At 44.9% G+C, this 25,653-nt stretch overlaps 1 protein-coding gene across 5 annotated transcripts in view; it reads left to right on the top strand.

Moving 5' to 3' along the window:
* Positions 1–10,133: 10,133 nt before the first annotated feature.
* Positions 10,134–25,653, top strand: part of Gk5 (glycerol kinase 5 (putative)) — a 65,284-nt gene continuing 49,764 nt past the window's right edge. For 2 of the 5 annotated variants that reach the window (NM_001368879.1, NM_177352.5), the window contains exons 1-3: positions 10,219–10,402; positions 19,791–19,884; positions 24,179–24,254. In NM_001368879.1, coding sequence (NP_001355808.1) covers positions 10,241–10,402; positions 19,791–19,884; positions 24,179–24,254 — 332 coding nt within the window. In that variant the 5' untranslated portion in view covers positions 10,219–10,240. Of the gene's footprint in view, positions 10,403–19,790; positions 19,885–24,178; positions 24,255–25,653 lie in introns of all 5 variants that reach the window. The other 3 variants (XM_006511132.3, XM_006511134.2, XM_006511133.3) reach the window with 3 other exon arrangements.

Here is a 25,653-nt window from a genome sequence, read left to right on the forward strand (position 1 = left end):
TTTTTCATTTGTTTGAAAATTTTTCTGCTTATACAGATCAAACAAATATGCAGTAGGCTTCCTATGTATTTCATTCCTGGAAACACCATGATTGGTTAGCCAGTACCAAAGGTCCAACCGAGTCATGCCATTATAAATTTCACCTCTCCTGTGCTGACCATTACTGGGTACGTTATTATAAACATTCTTTTGTCTATGCTGTCCATTATAATAACTAGAATCACCTTGTCTCCGGCGATTCAATGCTGCCACCTGGCCCTTGTTACCTCGGAATCCAACTAAACCCAGTGAATTTAATTCATCTAATTGAGCAGAAGCATCTCCAATGCTAAGATCTGGCACAAGGAAAAGGGAAAGAACAAAACCCTTCAAATGTGCTGGTGCCCCTCTCACCAATTTGCGTCTTATAGAGCTGGTGAAAGGCATATCTTCTGGACCTTCCCATTGTGGACAATTATGCTTTACACAATATATCCACTCTAGCATTGCAATTTCTCTAAGTCTTAAAATCCCTTCATCAACACTAAGCCACGGAATATCAGGCATCTCCAAGTCATTTCCAGTAGGCCATCTTTTGATAAACACCTCAGCCAACCATTCAAACAAACTTTTGACACCTTTTTTAACTATGCGAGCTTCCGTATTAAACCTAGAATCTCTACTCAGAGGACCCATGTCAATAAACTCAGCCTGCTCTAGTTTTATGTTCCTTCCACCCTTATCCCACACCCTTAAAATCCATTCCCACACATATTCACCAGGTTTCTGCTTGAATGAATTAGCAAACTCATTAAGCTCCTTAGTAGTGTAGCGAATTTCCTCATGGACTACACTTTCTACCTCCCCTCTAGGAGCCTGTTTTGCTTTGAGTCTGGTTACAGGTCTAGAAGAAACTATTGGTGGGCCGTGAGCAGACTCAGTAGTGAAAGTCATTGCTGGTTTATCAGACTCTGCAAAATTAATTTCCTCATGTGGGGAAGGCATTATTTCAAGGGGTGGGGCTGAGGGTACTACTTCCTCAGGTGGGGCAAACCCTTGAGAATCTGAAGATTCAAAATTCTCAGCTTCAACATGGTCTTCCCACACATCCCCGTCCCATGTTGTAGGATCCCATTCTTTGCCAATTAGAGCCCTTACTTTAACTGTCGACACACTCTGAGGCTGAGACTTGAATTTTCGCTGTAGTTCAGCCAACCTTACAATGAGAGTTTCTGTTTGATTTTCTGCAACTTGAGCTCTATTGCTACAAGAGAGAAGATTCTCCTCAAGGACACACTTAGCAACTTTTAGATCGTTTACTTGTGTCTGGAGCCTTTCGATTTTATCACACAACTCCTTCCTTTCATTCATCATTTTTTCCACAGATGCTAAGAGCAGCCAGCCAGTAAAATCATTTTCCGATTTTCTCCCCATCTTGTAGAAAGCTTTGTGCACTGAATCACCTAATTCATTAAGAAAATCAAGGTCATTAGCTTCTTTAAGTTCGGAATATAGTTTCAACCATGGGTCTTCAAAATTCTCTGAGCTCCCAGGAGGGAGAGAATCTGGAGAGGTTTCAATAGTTGAAAGTGCTGGTGGATCAACAAGCCAATTCCAGTATTTTAAAAGATTCATCCTTGTACTTCTGTTACTCTAGAACCACTCCTGGTACCAACTTCTGTATTAGTCAGGGTTCTCTAGAGTCACAGAACTTATGGATAGTCTCTAAATAGTAAAGGAATTTATTGATGACTTACAGTCGGCAGCCGAATTCCCAACAATTGTTCAGTCGCAGCTGTGAATGGAAGTCCAAGGATCTAGCAGTTACTCAGTCTCACGCAGCAAGCAGGCAAAGGAGCAAGAGCAAGAGCTAGACTCCCTTCTTCCAATGTCCTTATATTGTCTCCAGCAAAAGGTGTAGCCCAGATTAAAGGTGTGTTCCACCACACCTTTAATCCCAGATGAAAGGCATAGCCCAGATTAAAGGTGTGTTCCTTAACTCGGAGATTCAATCTTCTGGAATCCATAGCCACTATGGCTCAAGATCTTCAAACCAAGATCCAGATAAGGATCTCCAAGCCTCCAGATAAGGGTCACTGGTGAGCCTTCCAATTCCGGATTGTAGTTCATTCCAAATATTGTCAAGTTGACAACCAGGAATAGCCACTACACAGAGTGAGCCCCTGAATCAAAAACAAGAACAATCAACCAAAGCTGAACGGTCAAAATAACAATCATCTTGCCTGGCAGTTGGCAACACACACATTTAATCTCAGCACTCAGGAGTCAGAGTCAGGTGGATCTATCTCTGTGAGTTCGAGGCCAGCCTGGTCTCCAGAGTAAGCTCAAAGATAGCCAGGGCTACACAGAGAACCCCTGTCTTGAAAAGCCATAATAAACTGTCATCATCATCGTCAATATCATGTTTACAATAGCTTGAAAGTCATCTGGAAACTGCAGCATTTCCAGATGGGCTTGATCCACAACGATTGAGACCAGGGCTAAGTTAAATATGAGGAAGGAATCATCTTTTGTGCTCACTGTAAAGCACTGTGCAGGGGAGGCCCAGTGAGAGGGAAAGAAATCACAAGTGTGCCTGCTGAAATGACAAGGAAAGGTACTCAGAGCCAGGTCTCACAGAGATCACATTCCACCACGGTGGTCACCAATGTCACTGAAGCTCCATCTCAGACCCGAGGGCTCCGCTCAACTGACTTCTGCTTCAACTCCAGCATAAGCGTCTTATCTGGCCTAGTGGTCTAGACGTCAAATACCACTATTTTTATTGTTAGGGTTTTTAAAAATTATTTTAAAATGTTTCTTTTACTTTTGTGTGTATAAGTGTCTTGTCTGTGTACCATGTGTGTGCCTGAGGCCCAGTCCCAGCAGAGGTCTGGTGAGGGCACTGGACCCCTAGGAACTGAAGATATGGACAGTTGTGAGCCATCGCGTGGCTGCTGGGAACCCAGCCCAGGAACTGCCAGAGCAGCCAGTGCTCTTCTCTGCTGACCCTCTCTGCAGCACCCTCGTTACTTTACATCATTCGCTTCATTTCTCTCTCTTTTCATCTGATTTTCCCCAGGGGTTCCAAGTGTTTCAGTCCAAGGAAGGGCTCTCAACTTTGTGGCTGAGCAGAGAAGAGGAAAGGGCTTCTCTCAAGCGAAGACCCCCGAGTGTTCGTAAGCTTAAGAAGCTGGTTCATAGAGCTGTGTATTATGTGGCTTCTCTCCCACAACTTGATACAGGTAAGTCAGCGGATGAAGAGATTGCCTGTCATTTAATACACTTCAGGAGGGAAGGGTTTAAGAGCCGAGCTGCTCCTGTTTTTGACACTGGATGCGTCTCAGGAGCCTTGAGATGGATAGGTGTGCTGCTGTGACTTTAGTTTCCCTTAGATTAGAGGGTTCACTGTTGAAGTCTCCCCAAAGATCAATCCAGGAAAGACGACAATGTCTCCAGGGTTGTGGAGGTTCCTGATAGACTAAAAACTTGTAGCTATTCAAGTTTCTCTCAAGACTGAAAACCATTCCCAATGTTGGCTTCCACTTACTCTTATCTGGGTGACAGGTCAAGCTGGACTTCTTACCTCTGGAAATAGAGGAGGTTTTAGGGTTCCCAGAGAATTACTGAAGAGAGAGAAATCCTGTTTCCATCACTTATGGCCTGAGCATTCCTTGTTGCAGCAAGGCAGTGACCCACTGTTAGGTTCTGAAAGACTTAAACACAGGCCCCACTGCAGTGATTGGGATGGCTTCTGTCTGACCCAGTGTCAGGGACTCGGTCCAAATTCCTGGAGCATTGTGGGTGTTTGGTACACTGAGTTGTAACTGTGGGTATTCCGAAAGAGGATAGAGTATAAAAGGTGACCATGGTGAAGCAAGAGCCAGGAGAGCAGCCAAGCCCAGAAGCGGAGAAGGAGCAGCCAGGCTGGATGAAGGTTAAAGCCATCAGGTGGTGACAAATCAATGAAGCAGTTGTCTCTAGCTCAAGGTGAACACCTGTAATCCCTACTGAAAGGGCTGAGGCAAGTGGATCATGAGTCTGAGCCTAGGCTGGGATACACAGTAAGTCACTGTCACAGAACTGAGAGGAAAGGGAAAATCAACAACAGAAAATAGAGTAGGAGGAAGAGGAGGAAAGCAAGCAAGCTGACCTGCTATCCCACTAGCCAAGGGCATCCTAAGGTCTCCAAGGCCTTGGCCTATATGCTCTCTTTCCTAAGGGCAGGGCGGGGAGGGGAGGTCCCAGCTTGTTACTTCATCTTAAAATTTCCAATTCCCCTTTGAATTTTGATCCTTTTGTTTCCAGACAGGGTGAAGGACCCAGGCTGCAGGTTTGAAGTTCTTTGTTCTAATTTCTTCTGACTCCACTGCTCTCAGGAAAAAATGGGCTAGACTTCAGTGAACAGGTGTGAGGTCTGGGAAGGGGCCTACAGAGTCACCCTATCCAGAAGGCAGCAGGACTCAGCTCCATCCTGTTTCCATCACTTATGGCCTGAGCATTCCTTGTTGCAGCAAGGCAGTGACCCACTGTTAGGTTCTGAAAGACTTAAACACAGGCCCCACTGCAGTGATTGGGATGGCTTCTGTCTGAGAGAACAGCCTCGGCCTCAGTGGGCATCAGAGGAGCTTCCGATGGGTTCTGCAACTCCGGGAGGACTGTTGACTACCACTTGGGCATGCAGAGAGGGAGTTCAGGCTTCAGAGAAGGGATTTCAAAGCGCTAAATAAGGAAAAAGGTTGAAGATTTTGTGGAACCCTAAGCTTGTACAATTTGAAAAATCTACTTTCTAGAAAACAGCTTACCCAAGGACTTCAATTTTTAAATGCTGTAAAACAAGTTCTGGAGAACTTACTGGGCTCTTAACTAGGCCTCAGAAGAAGACTAGGGACCTATTGCCTGAGCTTCAAGCCAGTGGTTTGACACTCATGCACTTAGTCTGCACCTGCGTCAGGCTTCTCCTGCAAGTTGGCTAAGAGTGTGCCTGTGGTTGTATAACCCCATTAAGATGAAGACAGGGAAGGCTCAGCATCCTGTGTGTCTTGTGGCCAAGCCAAGCAGAAGGTGCGGTATGAGATGGACATGAACACACTAATTTGATGTTTCATTTCGTCACTGAATATTCTCTGTGCCTCAGAGGCCAATACACAAAGAAACAAACAAATAGACTGAGACCCAGGTCCTTCCCTCAAGGAGGTCATTGCTTAGAAGCAGTAATTATCCCTAAACAATGTGTAGCTAAAACATTCAACAGAGATCACTAGAAGGACATGCATCTTCTTTAGACAAGTGTACCGAGAAAGCTAAAACCCCAGCACATGTGCAGGAGCAGACTTGGAAGACGGGAATGCATGAGAGCCTTGGAACTCTGGGAGGAGTTGGGCATCAACTGGCCCAGCTTGTTTTAGACCATGTTCCAAGAAATCCCTCTGTCCTGGGAAAGCAGGGGTCAATAAAGAAGAGACAATAACAGATCCCTTGAAGGAAGAAGACCATCAAGACCTCTTGGCTCAGATCTGAAGCATCGCCCATTTCTCTGTGGAATATGAAGGAATGGTGACCTTCTGACTTAGCTCTGGGATGTGTGTCCCAAGTTCCTTTGGAGTGTGGGAGGCAGGTACATGAGTTCTAACTCTGGGCCTGTGGTAAGAGGATAAAGTGTAAGGAGTGATACTGGTGGGGAAAGAGCCTGGGAGAACAGCCAAGCCTGGGATCTGAGAAGGGGCAGCTGGGCCAGATGCAAGGTCACGGCAGAGGTTATTTGGAAGTCACTGAGCCCCATGTGCTGCAGGGATTTTCCACTATGGGCATAGCAGGGTGAGAAGTGCTGGCTGAGAATGATGCACCTGGGAGACACACAGGATCTTTCATGTCTCCACGCCTCTTCAGGCAGCAGTCTGCCCTCTGAAGGTAGTGGTTGCTTTTAAAATGAGTCCTCTATGTTTAAGTTCCCTGACAATCAATATCTGAACTTGGGGGGGGGGGCAAAATGTTAATTGTAGCTGTGCACAGAGGTGCCTGCCAATAACACCAGCACTTGGGAGGTACAAGTAGGAGGAACAAGAGTGCAAAGTGGCCGGGTGTGGTGGTGCATGCCTTTAATCCCAGCACTTGGGAGGCAGAGATAGACGGATTTCTGAGTTCGAGGCCAGCCTGGTCTACAGAGTGAGTTCCAGGACACCCAGGGCTATACAGAGAAACCCTGTCTCGAAAAAACAACAAAACAAAACAAAACAAAACAAAACAAAAACAAGAGTGCAAAGTGATCCCTGGCAAGGTGGTCACTTCAAGGCTAGCCTGAGTTACATGAGACCCTCTAACCCTGTTTCTTAGTGTCTATTGCTATGAAGAGACACCATGACCAAGGATAAACTCATAAAATGATACATTTAATGGGGACTGGCTTACAGTTTCAGAGGTTTAGTCCATTGTCAGTATGGTTGGCATGCAGGCAGACATGGTGCCGGAGAAGTCGCTGAGAGTTCTATATCAGGATCCATAGGGAACAGGAAGAAACGCTTGGCCTGGCATGAGCTTTTGAAACTCCACAGCCCACTCCCAGTGACACACTTCCTCCAACAAGGCCAAGCCCCCTAACCCTTCTCAAGTAGTGCCACCCCAATTACTAAGCCTTCTGAGCCTATGGGGTTTTTATGTTTGTTTTTTATATTTTTTAGACAAGGTGACAGATCCCTGGCTGACCTGGACTTGCTTTGTAGACCAGAATGGCCTCAAAGTCAAGAGATTAGACTGCCTCTGTCTGCACAGTGCTGGGATTAATTAATAATGCTCAGAAATGAGGGCCATACTTATTCAAACCACGACACCCCGACTCAGAAAACCAAACCAAACCAACCAAAACAAACTGTTCTCCTATAAGAATCTACAGGCTCTTTCTGTTGCTCTTGGTTACCCACTATAACTAGATGGAAAGACTCTTGATGAAAAAAAAATGTATACTGTAGTGTAGGTTTCAAGCTAGACTGATCTGAGAACTTCCTCCCTGCCAGTTAGCTCTCATAGTGATGGGAGGAAGGAGCTTTTCAGACTGCTGGAGGAGAAAAAAAATCATCAATGGTATAACCTCACAGTGAACTCTGAATGCTACAGCACCAAGATGCTAGGCAAGACCAAATGGTAAAAGTGTGGCATGAAGGTTATGGAGGTAGCCACCTGCTGATTGGATTTGTGGCCTGCATCACAGGAAGGCATTCATGTGTGACATTATAAATCTGGGCCAAAAAGCTCATGGCTGTGGAAATCATACAGCCTAGAGGGGAACCTATGACTGTTGTTTTGCTAAATGCTCATGTTCTCAGACTGCCCTCCAAGTGTTTATATTTATACACAGAGACTAATGTTGCTTTCAGTTTTGGCCAGGCAAGCTTCTTTATGTAGTGGGCAGCAGTCAAAGCAGGATCATAAACTAGTTTTTTTGTTTTTTTTTGTGTGTTGTTTTTTGTTGTTGTTTGTTTTGTTTTTGGAGACAGGGTTTCTCTGTATAGCTCTGGCTGTCCTGGAACTCACTCTGTAGACCAGGCTGGCCTTGAATTCAGAAATCTGCCTGCCTCTTCCTCCCCAGTCCTGGGATTAAAGGCGTGCTCCACCACGCCCGGCTGTTTTTTTGTTTTTTTTTTTAAACTGAAAAGTGACTGTTGTGCTCAGCCCTTTCTCCCCAGGCTCAGGTACTCCATGAAAAAGAGCAGCAGAAACAATGCAGGAGTGTGAGGATTGGGAGAACAGGTAGGCGTGCTGTGAAATGCTGCCTCTTGGACCTGGCATGGCTTTTGCCCCTATGACCTCACTGCGGCTGGCGATTGACTTGCACAACATCAAGTTAATAGTCCAGCGGCAGCACTAATTGGATTGGACCCACTGGGTTGGGGAGGGCAGTGGGGACATGTTTCAAGGTGTCCAGGGGAAGTAGGAAGGGAAGATTGAGGGTGAATACGACCAAGATAAATTGTTGGAGGTGGAGAGTTGGCTCAGAGGCTAAGAGTCCTTATTGCCTGTGCAGAGGTCCTGGGTTCTATTCCCAGCACTCCCATGGCAGTTGACAACCATCTATAACTCCAGTCCCAGAGGCTTTGATGCCCTCGTCTGACCTCCCAGAGCACCAGGCACACATGTGATGTACATATATACATACAGGCAAAACATTCATACACTTAAGAATGTTTTAAAAGATACATTGTATGTATTTATGAGGTTAACAAAGAATAAATGATATTCTAAAAAACAAACAAACAAGCAAAAAAACAAGTTTTCTTCAGGTGACAGCATTTGTCAAGGTTTCAAATTTGTTTGAAATTGGAAAACTGTGCTTGACCTGTTGGCGCATTGCTATAATTCCAATGTGAGGCGAAGTCAGGAGGAGTGGCTTGAGTTCTAGGCCAGCCTCTGGTACACTCAGACTCTGTCTCAAGAGAAATAAAACAAAAATGAGAAACTTTTTAAAAACTCTAGACTAAGTATTTTTTAAGATCTGCTCTTTCACACTTTAGAAACTGCTGATGTTTGACCTTACGAAAATGATCACAAAGTCGCAGAGTATAAAACCCCCAAGAAATACCTCTGTGAGAAGTACACCAACTGTTAACACTGCCTACACTGAACTTTTCTTAGTTGTAAGCAGGGAAACTAATGGCTAACTGTATGAATAAGCTTGACTAGGTTACTTGTACATTGCTGTGGGAGGTGTAGTTTAGATGTGATTGACATTTAAATCTGTATCCCCAGTAAAGATATCACACACACACACACACACACACACACACACACACACACATGACTGAGCTTCCCCCGATTAGTTGAACACCAGGCAAGCTTTGGAAAAGGGCAAAGGCAAGCTTCGGGAAGGAGGAAATCAAAACTGTAAGCATGGAAGTGTGCCTTCTTTTCCAGGCTGCCAGCAGGCCCTACAAGTTTCTAAGCTTGCCTGGACCTACAACCAATTCTTTAAAGTTTCTTTCCCTCAGGAACTGGGAGAGATAGCTCCGTAGGTAATGTGCTTGCCAGTCAAACATGAGGACCAGAGTTTGGTGCCTATTCACGACAAGAGCATATAGAATCCTAGGGAGCCTTTGGTCCTAGTAAGAGATTGCCTTGAGGAACAAGGTCAAACTTCAGTTGTGGCTCTCAGGTTCTGGCTCTGCCTTCCCTCTGGTATTTGTACAGTTTCAGTTTCTCAAGAGAATCGGACAGCATAGGACTATTAGTCATGCATACAACGCTGGAAAGTCTCTCTCTCTCTCTCTTTCTCTCTCTCTCACACACACACACATTCATGCATGACCAATTGGTCACCAACGATATAGGGCAGACCTGTGCCAGATGGTGCAAATAGGCATTGCTGTGTAGAGACAGACTATTAAGAGAAGCCACAAACAAACAAAAATAAATATGGTGTTCACAGTCAAGCTTCAAGTGACAACCCAAATCCAACTTGGCAAATCTCTGGGAAGCAAGTAGGCTAACAGAGTAATATAAACAAGAAAATATTCCTTTAAGCTGATAAGCTACCCACAAAACATTCTCACGAAATTTAAACTTTGTGTCGCGGCAAAGGCCCTTTAGTGCCATACAAAACTTGGACATCTATTCATCGTTGTGTAATACATGCAAGCTTTTCTGGGAAGACTTCATGAGGAACCTCCTATACTTTTGAATGTCTTCCCACGGACTGGAAAGATGGCTCACTGGTTAAGAGCACTAGTTGCTCTTGCTGAAGACCGGGGTTTGGTTATCATTGCCTACATGGAAGCTTGCAATCGTCGGAGGTCCTCTTCTGACTTCTACATGCATCAGGCACATGTGGCTCACACACATAAATACAGGCAAAAAACTAAGTGAACATGAAAAAAAGTTTAAAATTTTTTCATCTCACTTGATTTTTCCTAACAGATATTCGTAAAAAAGTAATCTGGGCTAGAAGGGAACTAAAAAGTTTCAAAGTAACGGTCGCTGAACGGTGACATCCAGTACAGCGCTGCGGTAAACGCCATCTTTGCCAAATTCCCACGAGCTGCTCGGCGCGCTGCCCTGACGTCACGGTGCTAGGGGCGGAGCGTGGGGTAGCAAGGCTTCCCGAAGGGGCTGAACGAGGCGGGGCGGGGTCTTGTGAAGGGGCGGAGCCTAACTCGTCGAGGGGCGGGACAGGGCGCGGTGTAGGAGGGGCGGGGCCGCGAGCTCTCCGCCCGGGGTCTGGCGTTTATAGCTCCGCGCTGGCCGGCCCGTGGCGACTGCAGTGTTCGGGGTCGCGATGTCAGGGCAGCAGGAGCGTGCAGAGCGGCAGCGAGAGGAACTGAGCGCGTCGGCCTCGCCGCCCTCCCGCTTCGTGCTGGGGCTGGACGTGGGCAGCACGGTGATCCGCTGCCACGTCTATGACCAGACGGCGCGAGTGCGAGGCTCCAGCGCGCAGAAGGTGACTAGGCGCGGCGGGAGGGTCTCGGGATCTGACTGCACCCTAGCTCTTCCTGCACCTCTGGGGGGCTCGGGCCGGCGTGGCCCGGTGTCTGTCTCTCGCTTCCTGTCCCGCGGGACTCAGCGCTCTAGCTTTACCTGGGTGGAACCGAGGTGACTCTCGGGGCAGCGCGGGCAGATTGTGTATATGTGGACAGAAGGTGGTTAGTGATTTGCGTGGTTTTTCTGCACTTCCTCGTCGACCTTTTATGCCTTTTAGCTCTTCAGATTTTGATGGAATATAAAACTGTGGGTTTTTTTTTTTCGGTTGTGTTATTTAAACAATTCGTTGCATTTATTATTTGTGTATCTGTGTGTGCTCGCGTGCTATATGGCACACATTTAGGAGTCAGAGGACAACTTTCTTGGGCATCGGTTTTCTCCTTCCACCATGTTGGCCCGGTCCCTAGGATTGAACTCAGGTCTTCAGGCTTGGCAGAAGTACTTTTACCGCCAAGCCACCTTACTGGTTGCGTTCGTAAAAGTGCTAGGTCCTCACATTAACATTTAACTTCCATGGATATTGGAGACACTGAGCACATTTTGAAAGCTTTGTTATCCTTATTTCTTTCCATCTTTGAGAATTCATTAAAAAGTATCTTCTGGCTTGAGAAGCCTGCCAAAGCATTGGTTGGTCTTTGTTAGCAAAGCCTTAAACCTCAGATGATACTAGTTAACAGCCAACCCCCATTTTAATAAAGCGCTAATTTCTATACAGTGGTCAATGCAGTTGATTGAGTGTAGTGTTCTTATTTACTCCTTTAAATACTAGCATTTTCTAATGTTTAAAATATTAGCGAAGGGATATGAGAGCCATTTAACTTCTTCCTTACAGCACTGGGCTCCCCCCTTTTTTCCCTGTGCTATCCTACATCGACTAGGGTAAAAGTTAAGTAGTGACTGCCTTAAGAATTTACTTTGAGGAAATAGACTAGACGTTCCCTTCAGGGATCTGAGCTAGGAGGTGAGTTGCAGCAACTGCGCTGCTCGCTCTCTCTCTGGCCAGCTGTGTCGGAACACTGCCCACCCACTCAGTCCATCCCTGTCCCAACCTTTAAGGACAGGTCTAAGGCACATACTGAGCTCTTGTCGTATTGCAAGTCTTTATCACAAACACAACGATACTTCTTAGTTTTTCTTACAATTCTAGTCACAAAGTACTTTTGCTGAAACGGTGCATTTTAAATTTTTTTTTTTTAATTAAGGAATGAGAGTTTGGTTCAGGAAGGAGATGGCTCAGCAGGTAAAGAGGACTTCCCAGTCCTCCCTCCTAAGCTTGGATCCCTGAGATGGACAGGGAGAAAGGAGAGCATAGGTTGCCCTCTGTCCTCGGCACTTTAAACTGGCACAAGTGTGCTCCCTACCCTGAAGTAAATATGAAATTTGATAAATTTTTAAGAAGTTGGTAGGCAATACAGCTGCATAGTTGTTGCACAATTTAAGGAAATTTGATTTTTAGAAAGTATTGGGGTTTGGTGGTACATACCTTTAATTCCAGGGCCTGGGAGATAGAGGCAGATGGGTCTCTGAGTTCAAGGCCAGCCTGCCTGGTCTACCGATGGAGCTCTGGCTATGTAAAGAACTGTGGAGACGATGCCTGGGAACTGATGGGAAGAACACTGTCTTTGGGATGCTAAGCATGGTCTTAAACCGTGATAGCTGATGTCAGAACTTAAGGGTGTGCTTCTGGGCAGATAACTACATACAAAAATAAGTTATAGTGGTTTTTGTTTGTGTTTGTGTATTTGTGGTCTTAAGATCTCTCTCTGTATCCAAGGCTGGTCTGGAACTCTCTCTGTAGCATAGGCTAGGTTGGAAATAGGTATCTGCCCACCCCATCCCATCCCTGCTGAGACACCACTAGTCTTTGCTTATGTGGCCATTTAAAAAAATAATTTTATGTCTGTTGTCTCTAGTGATAAAACATGGGGTCTTTCTTTGGCCAACTTTCTAGAAACTTAATCGTGCATCAGATTGTTAGTCCAAGCACACTGGCCTGGCATGTGCAGTGCCCTGGGCGTTACTTCCAACCAACAAAAAGATAAGGAGGCGCCTTCTGAGGCTGTGCTGCAGAGAGCTGAATTCATTAAGAATAAGGTCTTGCTAGTCTACACTGTCGTTTAGCACTTTAGGACTTCATGGGTGGAGAGTAAATGATGAGAGTAAATGCCGGCCTAGTGGTGCACATCTTTACTCCTCGCGCTTGGAGGGCAGAGGCAGTCAGATCTCTGTGAGTTTGAGGCTAGCCTGTTCTTCATAGCAGATTCCAGGGCAAACCAGGGCTGCACAATGAGACTCTGTCTCAGAATCAAAATAATTAAAATGCTAGGAATTCAGTTTACTTCATGGGTTCTGGATGTAGCCTTCTCAGTGGAAGTTACACCCCTTCTTGTATAATGGAAAGATTGTTCATAAAAACCTAAAATCTTAGTGTAGGAGGATTTGATTCATATAGCCAAACAAGGCACATGGAAAGGAAATAAAAAGGGAAAAAGAGACCGTCCTTTGGGTATGTGAGCAGGACGGGCTTCCATTATCTTTAAGTTAAAATTTAAATCCAAACGTGAAACTTTGCATTCGGTTTGTAGGAAGCTGCTCAAGACTCCAGTTATTTTTTTTCCCATTTTTTGTGGTGATGCTGGTTCTATCACAAACACACACACACACACACACACACACACACACACACTCTCACACACACACACACACACATGATTCTGCACATCCTCAACCTTTGTAACTTTAATCCCTCCACCCCCATGGTGCCATTGAGATGTAAGGGTACTTTGCCACCAAGCCTGGTGACCTGAGATCAATTCCTGGGACCCAGGTGCTTGAAGGAGGGAACTGACTCATCCAGGTTGACCTCTGACCTTCTCACGTGCTCTGTGCCAGGTATCTGCACACACAAAATACTAAGACAGTCTTTATAGTGGACAGTTAAATGTTATTGTTAAGTGTTAGAATGCGTGGCCCATATCTGAAGCCCTCACAATGTGTATTGATGTGATTGTTTTGGAAACTGGAGAAAACTCATCGTGTTCTTTCCCAGAAGGACGTCGTGCTACTATGAAAACCATAAAATGTGATGGTGGGAAGAACAGGATAGAAAGGCTCAGCACAGAGGCATCAAGGCCTCCAGCATTGGCAAGCTGTGTTCACTCTTGAAAAAACAGGCTCTGGCTTTTAATCAACTGAAGATGCTTTCTTCTTGACTTTCACTGTTTTCTTCTGTTTTGGCTTAGTCCTCTTCTGTTGGGGGCACATTTCTCACGTTACATGGTTAGGGTTTCCAGTGGTTTGAGCTTGTTCCCAGGGATTAACTGTTAGAATCTTAGACAGCCAGGGTGGTGTTTCCTGGAGCTATAGAATCTGTAAGAGGTGGGTTCTAGGGAGAGATCGTAGGGGATTAGGTGCTTCCTTGTTTTGCACCCAAGAGATGTGGTAACTGCAGGAACACTGCCTTCCTGCTCTCTGCTCCTGTCTCTTCCTCCTACTTCCTCATTCCTCCTCCCTCTCCTCTCTCCTTCCTTCTTCCTCCTCTTCCCCCCTCCTGTCCCTGTCTGTTCATCCTCTCTCCACCCCCCTCCCCACTCCCCCAATTCTTGTGACTTCAAACTCTTGGCAATACTTGTCCAAGACTCCCAAGTGTTCGAATCATAGAGGTGTGCCACCATGCATGGTGGCTATTTCTTGTGTGTGTTTGGGGCACATAATGTTTCCTTCCACCATGATATGATGCAGCCAAGGGAGGCCTTGCTGAACTAAGGGCCCGGGGTGTGTGTGTGTGTGTGTGTGCGTGCGTGTGCGTGTGTGCGTGTGTGCGCGTGCGTGCTGTGATTCTGAACTATCAACCTCCAAAACTGAACTATAAAAACCTCTGCTGTGGGCTGGAGAGATGGCACAGTGGTTAAGAGCACTGGCTGCTCCTCCAAAGGTCCTGAGTTCAAGTCCCAGAAACCACATGGTGGCTCACAACCATCTGTAATGGCATCTGATGCCCTCTTCTGGTATGCAGGTGTACATGCAGATAGAGCACTCACATACATAAAATAAATAAAGATCTTAAAAAACAAACAAAAAACAAAACTGGCCAGGCATGGTGGCGCATGCCTTTAATCCCAGCACTTGGGAGGCAGAGGCAGGCGGATTTCTGAGTTCGAGGCCAGCCTGGTCTACAAAGTGAGTTCCAGGACAGCCGGGGCTATACAGAGAAACACTGTCTCAAAAAAACAAAAAAATAAAAAAAATAAAAAAAATAAAAAAAAATAAAAAAACCAAAACTGGTGAAAATGGACATGGCATGCGCTGTCCAGCAGTGTAGGCGACATAATCTGAAGTCCACCATTAGGTCTAAGGGCTTGGAGGTTTGAAGCAAGGATACCTACATGAAGTTGTTTTGAGAGAGAGAATTTGTTGCAGTTGAAACATTCTAGCATAATTAGAAAAGCCTGGCAAAGTTGATGGAAGGGAAGTAGATGTTGTTAAACTTGCTTCCTAGGGGCACAGGGGAGACTAGCAGACGTCAAACCCATCACCTTGTAACACACCAGGCTTTTCAGGTCTCATCTTGACCACTTCCTCCATGTTGGACAGTTTCTTCAAATGGTACTTCTGGTGGGCTTCCTGCTCATCTTTCAGTATCTAAAGCACTGATCTCTGGCTGTTATTTGTAAGATCAGCCTCTCCAGAGAGTGAACCTAGCACCTGCTGCCGGTTAAGGAGAAGCAGCAGTGTGGTAAGGGGCTTCGGGGAGCCTCACATAGACTTTACCCCTTTCCAGGGCCCAGCCAGCCTAGAACCTCTGCTCTCTGCTATGGGCTCTTCTCAGAGTCTGAGTGACTAGCACACACCCCCTTCATCTCTGCAGTGCCTGTAAAGTCGGAGGCACTCACAGAGGCTGAGGGAAAGAAATCGGGGAGACACCTTCAGTGGGCGCTCCTTTCTGAGGAGAGGTAATCTGACTCAGGTCTCATTCTAAGGAAGTGAAGTGGGGTGAAGGGGGTGAACTAATCCACGCGGGGCGTTGTCTTCTGTGTAAAGCTTTCCCACCTGCCCATTCTTAGCTCACATTAACAACATTTGTTAAATCCACTCTGATCCTCTTTGCTCCTTCTCTTTGTTCTCATTCTGATGCCTTTGGAAATAGGGTCTGTTTGTAATCCAAGCTGCCCTGGAACTCAAAACAGACCTCCCGAGTGCCCGGATGACAGACAGGTGTGTGGCCCATACCTGCTTATCTTTATTTTTGTCGATTTTCTTTTATCGGAGTCTTGAAAAATATCGGGGATAAATATATTTGTTTAAGCCATCAGTTAAATTTTAATCTGTAGGCTCTTAAAAACATTTTCAAAGTTAATTTTAAGATTTTCATTTATGTGTCTGTATCCTTGTGTGTGAGAATGCACGGCCCATGCACGCCAGTGCCCGAAGAGTCTAGAAGAGGGCCTCAGATTCTCAGGAGTTGGACTTGAACATGGCTGTGAGCTGCCTGACGTGGGTTCTGGGAACATCTATAGGAGATTAACCCCAAAACTCCTTCACACACTGTGACCTTATTGGCTTCCCACCAGTACCTCACTGAGTGTAACCACCTGTCTCTTCTCCGTATATAGTTTTGTCTTCTGAAGACATCATATAAAAGCTGAGTGAGGGACTGGGGGTATAGCTCAGAGGATATTGTGCTTGCCGTACAAGCGTGAGAACTGGAGTTTGGACCACCAGCACCCGTGTTTATATTAGGTGGGCATGACAGCCCACCCATGATCCCAGTGCTTGGGTGGGGGAGACGGAGGGTCCTGCCACTAACTGCCTAGCTAGACTAGTCGAGTAGACAAACCCCAGATCCAAGTAGGAGACTCTCCCTCGATGTCCTTCTTGCATAATTAGTGTTAACCGCCTACCTCACAGGATCTAGGACCGTCCAAGAATATGCCACTGGCCCTGGTCCTGAGGGGTATCTCGATTAGGTTAAAGGTTGCGGAAGCACCGTCTTAACTGTAGATGGGACCGGTCCCTGGTCAGGGGACCCTGGCCTGTACACAATGGGGAGTGTAAGCAGAACACTGATCTCTGTTCCTGAGTGTGGGTGCAGTGTGACCAGCTGCTTGAAGCTCCAGCCACCTTGGCTCGTCCAGCATCATGGACCGTGCCCTTGAACTGGAGGCCAGAAGAAAGCCTTTGTCTTTTAAGTTGCCTTAAATTTAGAGAAGGGAAGCAGCTCCTGTGTAGCTGGGACAGGTCCCCAGAAAGGGTGACCCTTCTGTTAGTTTTTTATCAGGGCATTTTACAATGGCGAGAGGCAAAGGAGGAAGGATCTACATGTGCACACATGTGCAAATACACATGTGCACACGTGTGCACCTGCACACAAGTTGGATATGACAGTGCATGCTTTAACCATGGGGGCTGAGGCAGGAGGGGCAACACGAGGTGTCACTCTGCAGCCTGCCACCCTCGCAATGTGCCACGGTAAACATTTCTTTCTATTGGGATTAAAAGGAAAGAGAACAACGGAGAAAGACATGTCCTATCTATACAGTAAGACCTGTCAGGGCCGAGTTATTCAGCTGATAGCCTTTTGAGATTTGCTCAGGCTGTGTGTATCCACAGCTCATTCCTGGTTTGATGGTTTGTTTTCTGTCTGTTCTCTGGGGTGGGTGTGTTGGCGTATGTGGCAGATGAGTGTTTATCTTTTTTTTTTTTTAAAGACATAAACTCATCATGTAGCCCTGACTGGCCTAGAACTCACTATGTAGACCAGGCTGCCCTCACAGAGGTCCTCCTGACACTGCTTTCTGAGTGCTAGGATTAAAGGTGCCATTATGCCTGGAAAGGGATGTGTATTTTAGTAAGAATTTGCTGAGCAAGGGCTGTGGGCACACACCTGTAGTCCTACACTTGGATAGCTGAGGCAGGAGAATTACTAGTTCAACGTCATCTTAGGTTAAGCAGAGAGTTTGGGCCCAGCCTGAACTACGTGTGAGACCCTGTCTCAAAACAGGTCAAAGCACATCACAGCACCAGCAGCGCCCACCCCACGCCCCAAACCCAGGCCTTTTCTTGATCGGCTGTACCAATTTGCGTTCTTACTAGCAGTTCATGGAGACCCAGTTGTTCTGCCTATCCGTCAGTATCCGTAATTGTTTGGCTTATGTGTTTATTCATATTTACTACTTTCTTTTTTTCTTTCTTTCTTTCTTTCTTTCTTTCTTTCTTTCTTTCTTTCTTTCTTTCTTTCTTTCTGTGTGTGTGTTGGCTCAGTGCCGTAGCGCTCATGTAGATGCCAGAGGGGCAGCTTCATGACTGTAGTTCTCTTTATACTTTTATATGAGGCCTGGGAATGGGGCTTAGGCACCTTCTGCTCAGCCACCTGGCCAGTGACCAGCTTATTACTATTATTATTATTATTAATCTGTATTTATCTACAATTAGTGGTAACACATAGGTCTTGTTTTTTAAAATACTGTTTTAGAGTTTTAAATTTTTAACTCATGTGTATGGGTCTTTTACCTGCATGTATATCTGTGTACCATGTGTGTGCAGTGCCCATGGGGACCAGAAGGGTGGATGTCAGATCCCCTGGAACTGGAAGATGGATGTGGGCTACCATGTGGCTGCTGGGAATTGAGTCCCGGTCAACTGTGTAGCTAGTGCTCTTTACTGCTGAGCACCTTCCAGTCCCAACTGGTTTCTTTCTTTTTCTTTATTTTGTTTGTTCGTTTGTATTTATTTATTTAAAAATTTGGGGCAGGGCCTTCTTAAGGAGCCCTGGCTGTCCCATAACTCCCAGATGTAAACCAAGTTGGCTTTGAACTCACAGAGATCCTCCTGCCTCTGTCTTCCCAGTGCTGGGATTGAAGACATGCACCACCACGAGTTTATTTACCATCCATCTCCTTTTCTTGGCAAGTGCTTGTTTTGCTGCTTTGCGCGTCTTTTTAATTTATTTTTGGTCTTGTTTTGTGCGTTTTTAATTGGGTTGTTTATTTGCTTGTTGTGCCTTCTTTCTATATTTGGAATCCAGGTCTTGTGCTGGTAGTCATCCGCGGCTATTTTCTACTAATGTGCCCTTTATAATTTAATTCTCTTTTCTTTCTTCCCTCTCCCTGCCCTTCCCTCTCTCCCCTTTCCTGTCCTCTCCTTCCCTCCCCCTCCCCTTCCCTCTTCTTTCCTCCCCCTTCTTTCTCCTCTCTCTCTCCTCTTTTTCTTTCCCTTCCCTCCTCTGATTTTATGACACGGGATGGTCTTGAACTATCCTTGCCTTTGGGAGTCTTCCTGCTTTTGCCTCCCAATTACTAAGATTATGGCCTGTGCACCTCCCACGCCGGGAACACTCATTTTCTTAAGAGCCCTCTTGCCTTTTGTTCGTCTGTTTGTTTGTTCATTTGTTTACTTAGTTTTTTTAAGGAAAGATCTCCCTGTGTGGTCCAGGCTCATCTACAGCTCTTGATCCTTTTGCCTCTGCCTCCCACCTGCTGGGATCACAAGTGTGTGGCACTGCTTGGCTCTAGTTCTAAATTTCACATATGTGCTTGTGTGTGCACCATCAAGTGGCCAGGCAGGGAACTGGGCAGTGATCTGTCCCTTTGTGCTCCTAGGCTTTTAGTTTGCTTTTCAGGAACACATCCCGACCAGTGCAGCTTCTGTGTGAACCCAGGATCAATCCACAACCTCCTGGGCGATAGGCCTCCCTAGTCATCTTTTTTTTCTTTCTTTTCTTTCTTTCTTTTTTTTTTTTTTTTTTCAATTGCTGTTGATTTTGAGACAGGGTTTTGCTGTATAGCCTAGGGTGGCCTGGAACTCACAATGTAGCTGAGACAGTTGCTACTCTCCTGCTGTTTCGGCTTCTGGGGTACACTGGCATAGCTGTGTGCTATTTTGTTTGTTTCTTTGTTTGTTTGTTTTACACAATTATGTTTTTGTTTTTTGTGGGTGTTTTGTTTTGTTTTTTTGAGACAGGGTTTCTCTGTGTAGCCCCTAGCTGTCTTGGAACTTTCTCTGAAGATCAGGGTGGCCTCACAGAGGTCTGCCTACCTCTGCCCCCAAGTGCTGGGATTAAAGGCAGGTGCCACCAATTACAAAACATCTCCATTGTAGAAATAAATGTAAAGCTAAAATAAAATGTAAGCCCTCTATAGACACCTGAATGCTGCTGTGTTGGTGGATAGCTTTTATTTCAGGGTTGGGTGGGGAACAAACCCACGGTTTTGTACACACCCGGCTCTCTTTTCAAACAGTAAGGATTAATTACATGCAACCATGTTACTTATTTTAACCAGTATTTTAAGATGCCAGTATTATCAGCTTTGTCTAATGCCATTCTCACTAAATTTTGTTTTCATGAATAGGTAGAAAATGTTTACCCTCAACCTGGCTGGGTTGAAATCGATCCTGATTCTCTCTGGGCTCAGTTTGTTGCCGTAATAAAAGATGCTGTCAAAGGTAATGGTTTACAAAGAGACTGTCGTCCACAGTGGACTTCTTCCTGATGAATTTTCCACGGATTTTGAGGATTACTAAATTTATAATACATACACTAAATGTATATAATATATATGACCTTTTATATATCATATATATCACTTATATATGATATATAGAAATATATATTTATAAATATGAATAAATAATAGACATACAAACATATTTTTAAATGTCACACACCAATTGTATTTGAGATCAGTTTAAGCTGCTTAGGAGACTCTGCCTTAAAAAAAGAAAAATAAGAGGGTCAAGTTATTAAGAGCACTTGCTGTGACTTTAGAGGAACCAGTCTGGCTTCTGAGCACCAACATCTACTGGTTTACCACAGCTTGTACCTCCAGCTTCAGGAATCCAATGCCTCCTTCTAGCCTCTGCAGGTGACACATATATACATGTTCTGTTTGTTTGTTTGTTTGTTTTGTTTTTGTTTTTTGAGACAGGGTCTCAGTATGTTAACTCTGTTGTCATGGAACTCACTCTGTAGACCAGACTAGCTTAGAACTAAGAGATCAACCTGCCTCTGTCTCACGAGTGCTGAGATTAAAGATGTCAGCCACCACTGACAGCCTCATAGTTTTTAAGTAGAAAAAAAAAAAGCTGGGTTTAGTGTAATAAGAAAATTGCAAATTTAGGGGCGGGGACTGGGTTGCTTTTCCCTTTTGTCTTTTGAGGTTTTACCATTTCAGAATTTCTTTTATGAATTGTAAGAATAAAGAGTTGGTGGATAGTTCAGAGATAGAACATATGCTTAGCACAGTGCCCTGCTTGTAGTCTTCAGGTTTTGTTTGTTTGTTTGCTGGTTTGTTTTGTTTTTTTAAAGCCAAAGACTGTACTGTGAACATGTGTCTATTCCTCATAGTTAGGGTTGTCAGTGATGTTACCAACTCTGACCAAAAAAGCAACTTGGGAAGAAAGAGTTATTTCATCTTACAGCTTAGACGTCGATCAGTCATCACTCATGGATGCCAGGGCAGGAACTCCAGGCAGGAACTGGAGCAGAGGCCTTGGAGCGAGCAGTACCGCTTACTGGCTTGCTTCTGTTGGCTTGTTCATCTTGCCTTAAACACCCAGCACACTTGGCCAGGCATAGCACTACCACAGAGGACTGGATCCTTCCACATGAGTCATTAGTCAAGGAAATATCCCACAGGCTTGTCTACCGACAAATCTGATGGAGGCATTTTCTCAGTTGAGAGTCTTTCTTCTTAGGTGACGCTAACTTGAGTTAAATCAACAGACTAACCAGTGCAATAGAGAAGCATAGGTTTGCTTTGTTTGTGATTCTCAGCAAACGTCCCCGGCTGGGTTCTTTGGCCAATTGTGCCTAAATACTACAAGATGATCTCACAGGACAGGGACACTTGCTGTGTGACTAAGAAGAGTCCTTATACCACTCAGGAAATATACAGTAAAGCCACTTCCAGAAAGGCAGTGGTGGCGCACGCCTTTAATCCCAGCTACCCCGGAGGCAGAGGCAGGCAGATACCTAAGAGTTTGAGGCCAGCCTGGTCTACAGAGGGAGTTTCAGGACAGCCAGGGCTATACAGAGAAATCCTGTCTTTAAAAAACAAAAAAGAGACCAAACCCTACTTCCCAGGATTCTCTTACCTTTATTTTAAAGAACTTTATTTTCGGTCTAGAATATGAGCTCATGTGACATTTATATAGCTGCCAGTCTGTCTGTCCATCTAGAGCTTGCTCTTTTTTTAATATTTATTTATTTATTTATTTATTTATTTATTTATTTATTTATTATATGTAAGTACACTGTAGCTGTCTTCAGACACTCCAGAAGAGAGCATCAGATTTCGTTACAGATGGCTGTGAGTTACTGGGACTTGAACTCAGGACCTTTGGAAGAGCAGTCAGCGCTCTTAACCACTGAGCCATCTCACCAGCCCCCGAGCTTGCTCTTTTTGAGATTGATAGTTAAATTTAAAAAAAAATTAAAAATATTTATTTATTTTATGTATATGAGAATACTGTCACTGTTTTCAGACACACCAGAAGAGGGCGTCAGATCCCATTACAGGTGTCAGCCACCATGTGGTTGCTGGGAATTGAACTCAGGACCTCTGGAAGAACAGTCAGTGCTCTTAACCACTGAGCCATTTCTCCAGTACCCTTAAGATTTCTTTTTTAAAGATTTCTTTTTCTTTTCTTTGCATACCTTCCTGTATATCTGTCCACCCTGGCTGTGCCTGGTGCTTGTGGAAGCCAGAAGAGGACAGCGTTCTCTGTGGAACTGAAGCTAGAGATTCCAGTTGTAAGCCTCTGTGTGGGTGCTGGGAATTGAACTCTGGTCCTCTGAAGAACAGCTGTGTTGCTAACCGCTGAGCCAGCTCTCCAGCTCTTTTTTTATTGACCCTTTTCAACAGTCCAGCTCAGTAGACTGTTTCTTATTTTGGGTTGTCTTATTCTTCCTGATTAGAGTTAGGTTAAACATTTTTTGGAAGAAATATCAATCTGGGAGGTGACACATTTTTCTCTGTCCTCACATGAATTGATTTTAAAAGAATATTACAGGCTGAGTGTGGTGATATGCCATGGGATGCCAACACGTAGGAGGCTAAGGCAAGAGAATTGAGGCCAGCTAGCACTGCATTAATGAAACCTAGTTGCAAAGAAAGAAAGTGGTTTATATGGAAGTGGTTTATAATGTTCGTTATAAAAACAACACATTTTGCCGGGTGTGGTAGCACACGCCTTTAATCCCAGCACTTGGGAGGCAGAGACAGGTGGATTTCTGAGTTCAAGGCCAGCCTGGACTACAGAGTGAGTTCCAGAACAACCAGGGCTACACAGAGAAACCCTGTCTCTAAAAAACCAAAAAAAAAAAAAAAATCCCACCACATTTCTAACTCAGGAGGCCGATAGATCTCTGTGAGTTCAAGGCCATCCTGGTCTACATCATGTATTCCAGGTCAGCCGGTGCTACATAGTGAGATCTAGTCTAAAAACAAAACAAGACCAAAAAAACCCACATTTTTTTATTTTAGGAAATTTGGTTGAAAAAGCTCATGCTTTGGTCTTACCCTATACTTATTGATTGTTTACCCAGCATGCTCGAGGCCCTGGGTCCTATTCCCAGTAGCACGAAAGCAAAACAGAAATTGAAAAACTGCTCTGAGCATAAAAGCACATGTCACGTGGAAGCCTGTGACCTGAGTTTGATCTCTGGAACCCCTGAGAAGGCTGAAGGAGAGAACTGAATGCACATGTGTACCATGTGTCGTCCCCCCCCCCCCCCCCCCCCGTCATATAGCACAGTGACAACAGCTTAGTGGGTAAGGGTGCTTCCTACCTACTCTTCCAGAGGACCCGAGTTCGGTTCATAGCACCCATGTTCGATGGCTTAAGACGGCCTGTAACTCAAGCCCTGTGGGTGCCGGATCCCTCTCCTTCTCTGGCCTCCTCAGGCACCTGCTCACATGTGGTGTACACACACACACACACACACACAGAGGAATAAAAATAAATCTTTACAAAGTAACAAGAACCAAACTCCTTAATGTCAGCTTAGTGGAGGGCCCATGCCTGTCCTTCCAACAGTCAGACTGGTGGAGCAAGAGGATTGCTGCAGGGCTAAATAATGAGATTGGGGCCAGCCTGGGCTACAGAGTGAGCTTTATCTCAGAAAAGCAAAACAAACAAAAACAAGCTCATGTTTTTATTTCTATACTTGACATCTGTTTGAGTTGAAAAATATGTTCTCAAATTCAGTCATTATACTAATTTCCGTGGAGATTTTAATTCACCATCACCAGGCAGCTTCTATTATAATTGGTTATTGGCTAAATTAAGATCTAGGTTTTTAGTATTATTAGGAAAAAAATTAGTGTGATTGATATTTGGGTTTTTTATTTTTTGTTTTTTATATTTATTTATTTTTATCTTATTTTATTGGCATTGGTGATTTGCCTGCATGTGTGGAGGCTGTTGGATCCCCTGCAAACTGGAGTTACAGATGTAAGCTGCCTTGTGGGTACTAGAAACTGTACCCAGGTCCTCTGGGAGAACACCCAGTGCTTTTAACCGTTGAGCCGTCTCTCCAGCCCCACCCCATTTTAAGTTTTAAAAGGGCAGTTTTTGTTATTACTAGAGTATCTTTTTTTCTTTTAAATATACATAATGCAAAATTATCTTAGTTCTGATAACAGGACTCAGACATTGTTGTCAGAGGTTCTATGCTATGTTTACACAGTTAAACGTCACTGGGTTTTAAACATGCCTTATCTGTCTTTACCTTCAGCTGCAGGGGTGCAGATGAATCAAATTGTCGGTCTTGGCATATCAACACAGAGAGCCACTTTCATTACATGGAACAAGTAAGTGTTTTGTGTGGCCTACACTGCCTCAGGGATTGGCTGCTGGGGGAACCTGTCTGGGGAGTTTTCATTTGTGAAGAAAGACAGTTGTGTTTGGCTAAGAGATTTAAATGGGTCTCCTTTTAGCTCATAGATACACTTTGCTCATCATTTGTGCTTAAAATAATGAGAAAGAAGCCAGGCATAGCTCCTACTTCAGTACTATGCATAGTGCAATTAAAACCACGCTGTAGGGATGGAGAAATGGCTCAGAGGTTTAAGAGCACTGTCTGCTCTTCCAGAGGTCCTGAGTTCAATTCCCAGCAACCACATGGTGGCTCACAAGCCATCTCTCCAGCCCAAGAGATTTATCCTTAAAAAAACAAAAACCAACCAAACAAACAAAACCACAGGAATGGAGACAGCAGAGTGGTGTACAGCTATAGTTCCAGCACTTGGGAAGCTGAGGCAGGAGGATTGTTTGAGCAGAGTCTGAGGGCAGCCTGGTCAACACTGTGAGTTCCCATTTCAAAAGAAAACTTGAAATAAGAGATGGCTGTTTTCTTCAAAGTTCCCTATCTTGTCTTGTGGTAGCACAAAGGTCTCAGAAACTTGCCCTATACTTAGAGTCAGGGGTCCTAACAAAGCATGAGAGTAGAATTTATGTTCTTATTGCTCGTATTAGTGTGTATCTTCACAGCATCTGAGTATGTGTGTGCTGTAGACAGTCGCAGCAGCACCAGCTGCAGCTGCCAAGCTGATCGCCTTTGCTCTTCCAACTTTCATTATCTGGGCAAGAGACCAGGGAGGAAACCGAAGCTTAGAGAATAGGTTGGGGGACTGGAGAGATGGCTTAGAGGTTAAGAGCACTAGAACTTATCCTGAAGTTCTGAGTTCAATTCCTAGTAACCACGTGGTGGCTTACAAGCCATCTACAGTGAGATCTGATGCCCTCTTCTGGTGTACAGGCACACATATAGGCAGAACACTGTATACATGCTACAGAAATAAATTGAACTCTTGGGAAAAAAAAGAAAATAGTAGGTTGTTTAAGGTCGCTCAGGGACTAGAGCTGGGATTACAAACTATCTTTTTGTTATTTGTACCCCAACCCCACTCCCCTGTTTGTGGCTTTGTACCCACTGGCCAGCTCCCTGGTGGGGTAGTTTTGTTTGAGATAAGCGTTCACTAACTAGCTCAGATTGCCCTCAGGTAATCCTCTTGCCTCCTGGACTGTGAGATTGCAGGTATTAGCCAGTGCGTTCGGTTTTGCTTTTTCTGACCATGGTGAAGCCCTGTCTTCACAGCCATAGAAACTGATTTTCCTCACGGTACTAACATCAAGAAGTTTAAAAGTTTGAACTTCGTGCTTTCTCCTTGACTTCCCAAAGGCCCCCTCAAAGCCAGGAAGCTCGGTGTT

This window comes from Mus musculus, chromosome 9 (genome assembly GCF_000001635.26).
Source record: "Mus musculus strain C57BL/6J chromosome 9, GRCm38.p6 C57BL/6J".
Taxonomy (NCBI): domain Eukaryota; kingdom Metazoa; phylum Chordata; class Mammalia; order Rodentia; family Muridae; genus Mus; species Mus musculus.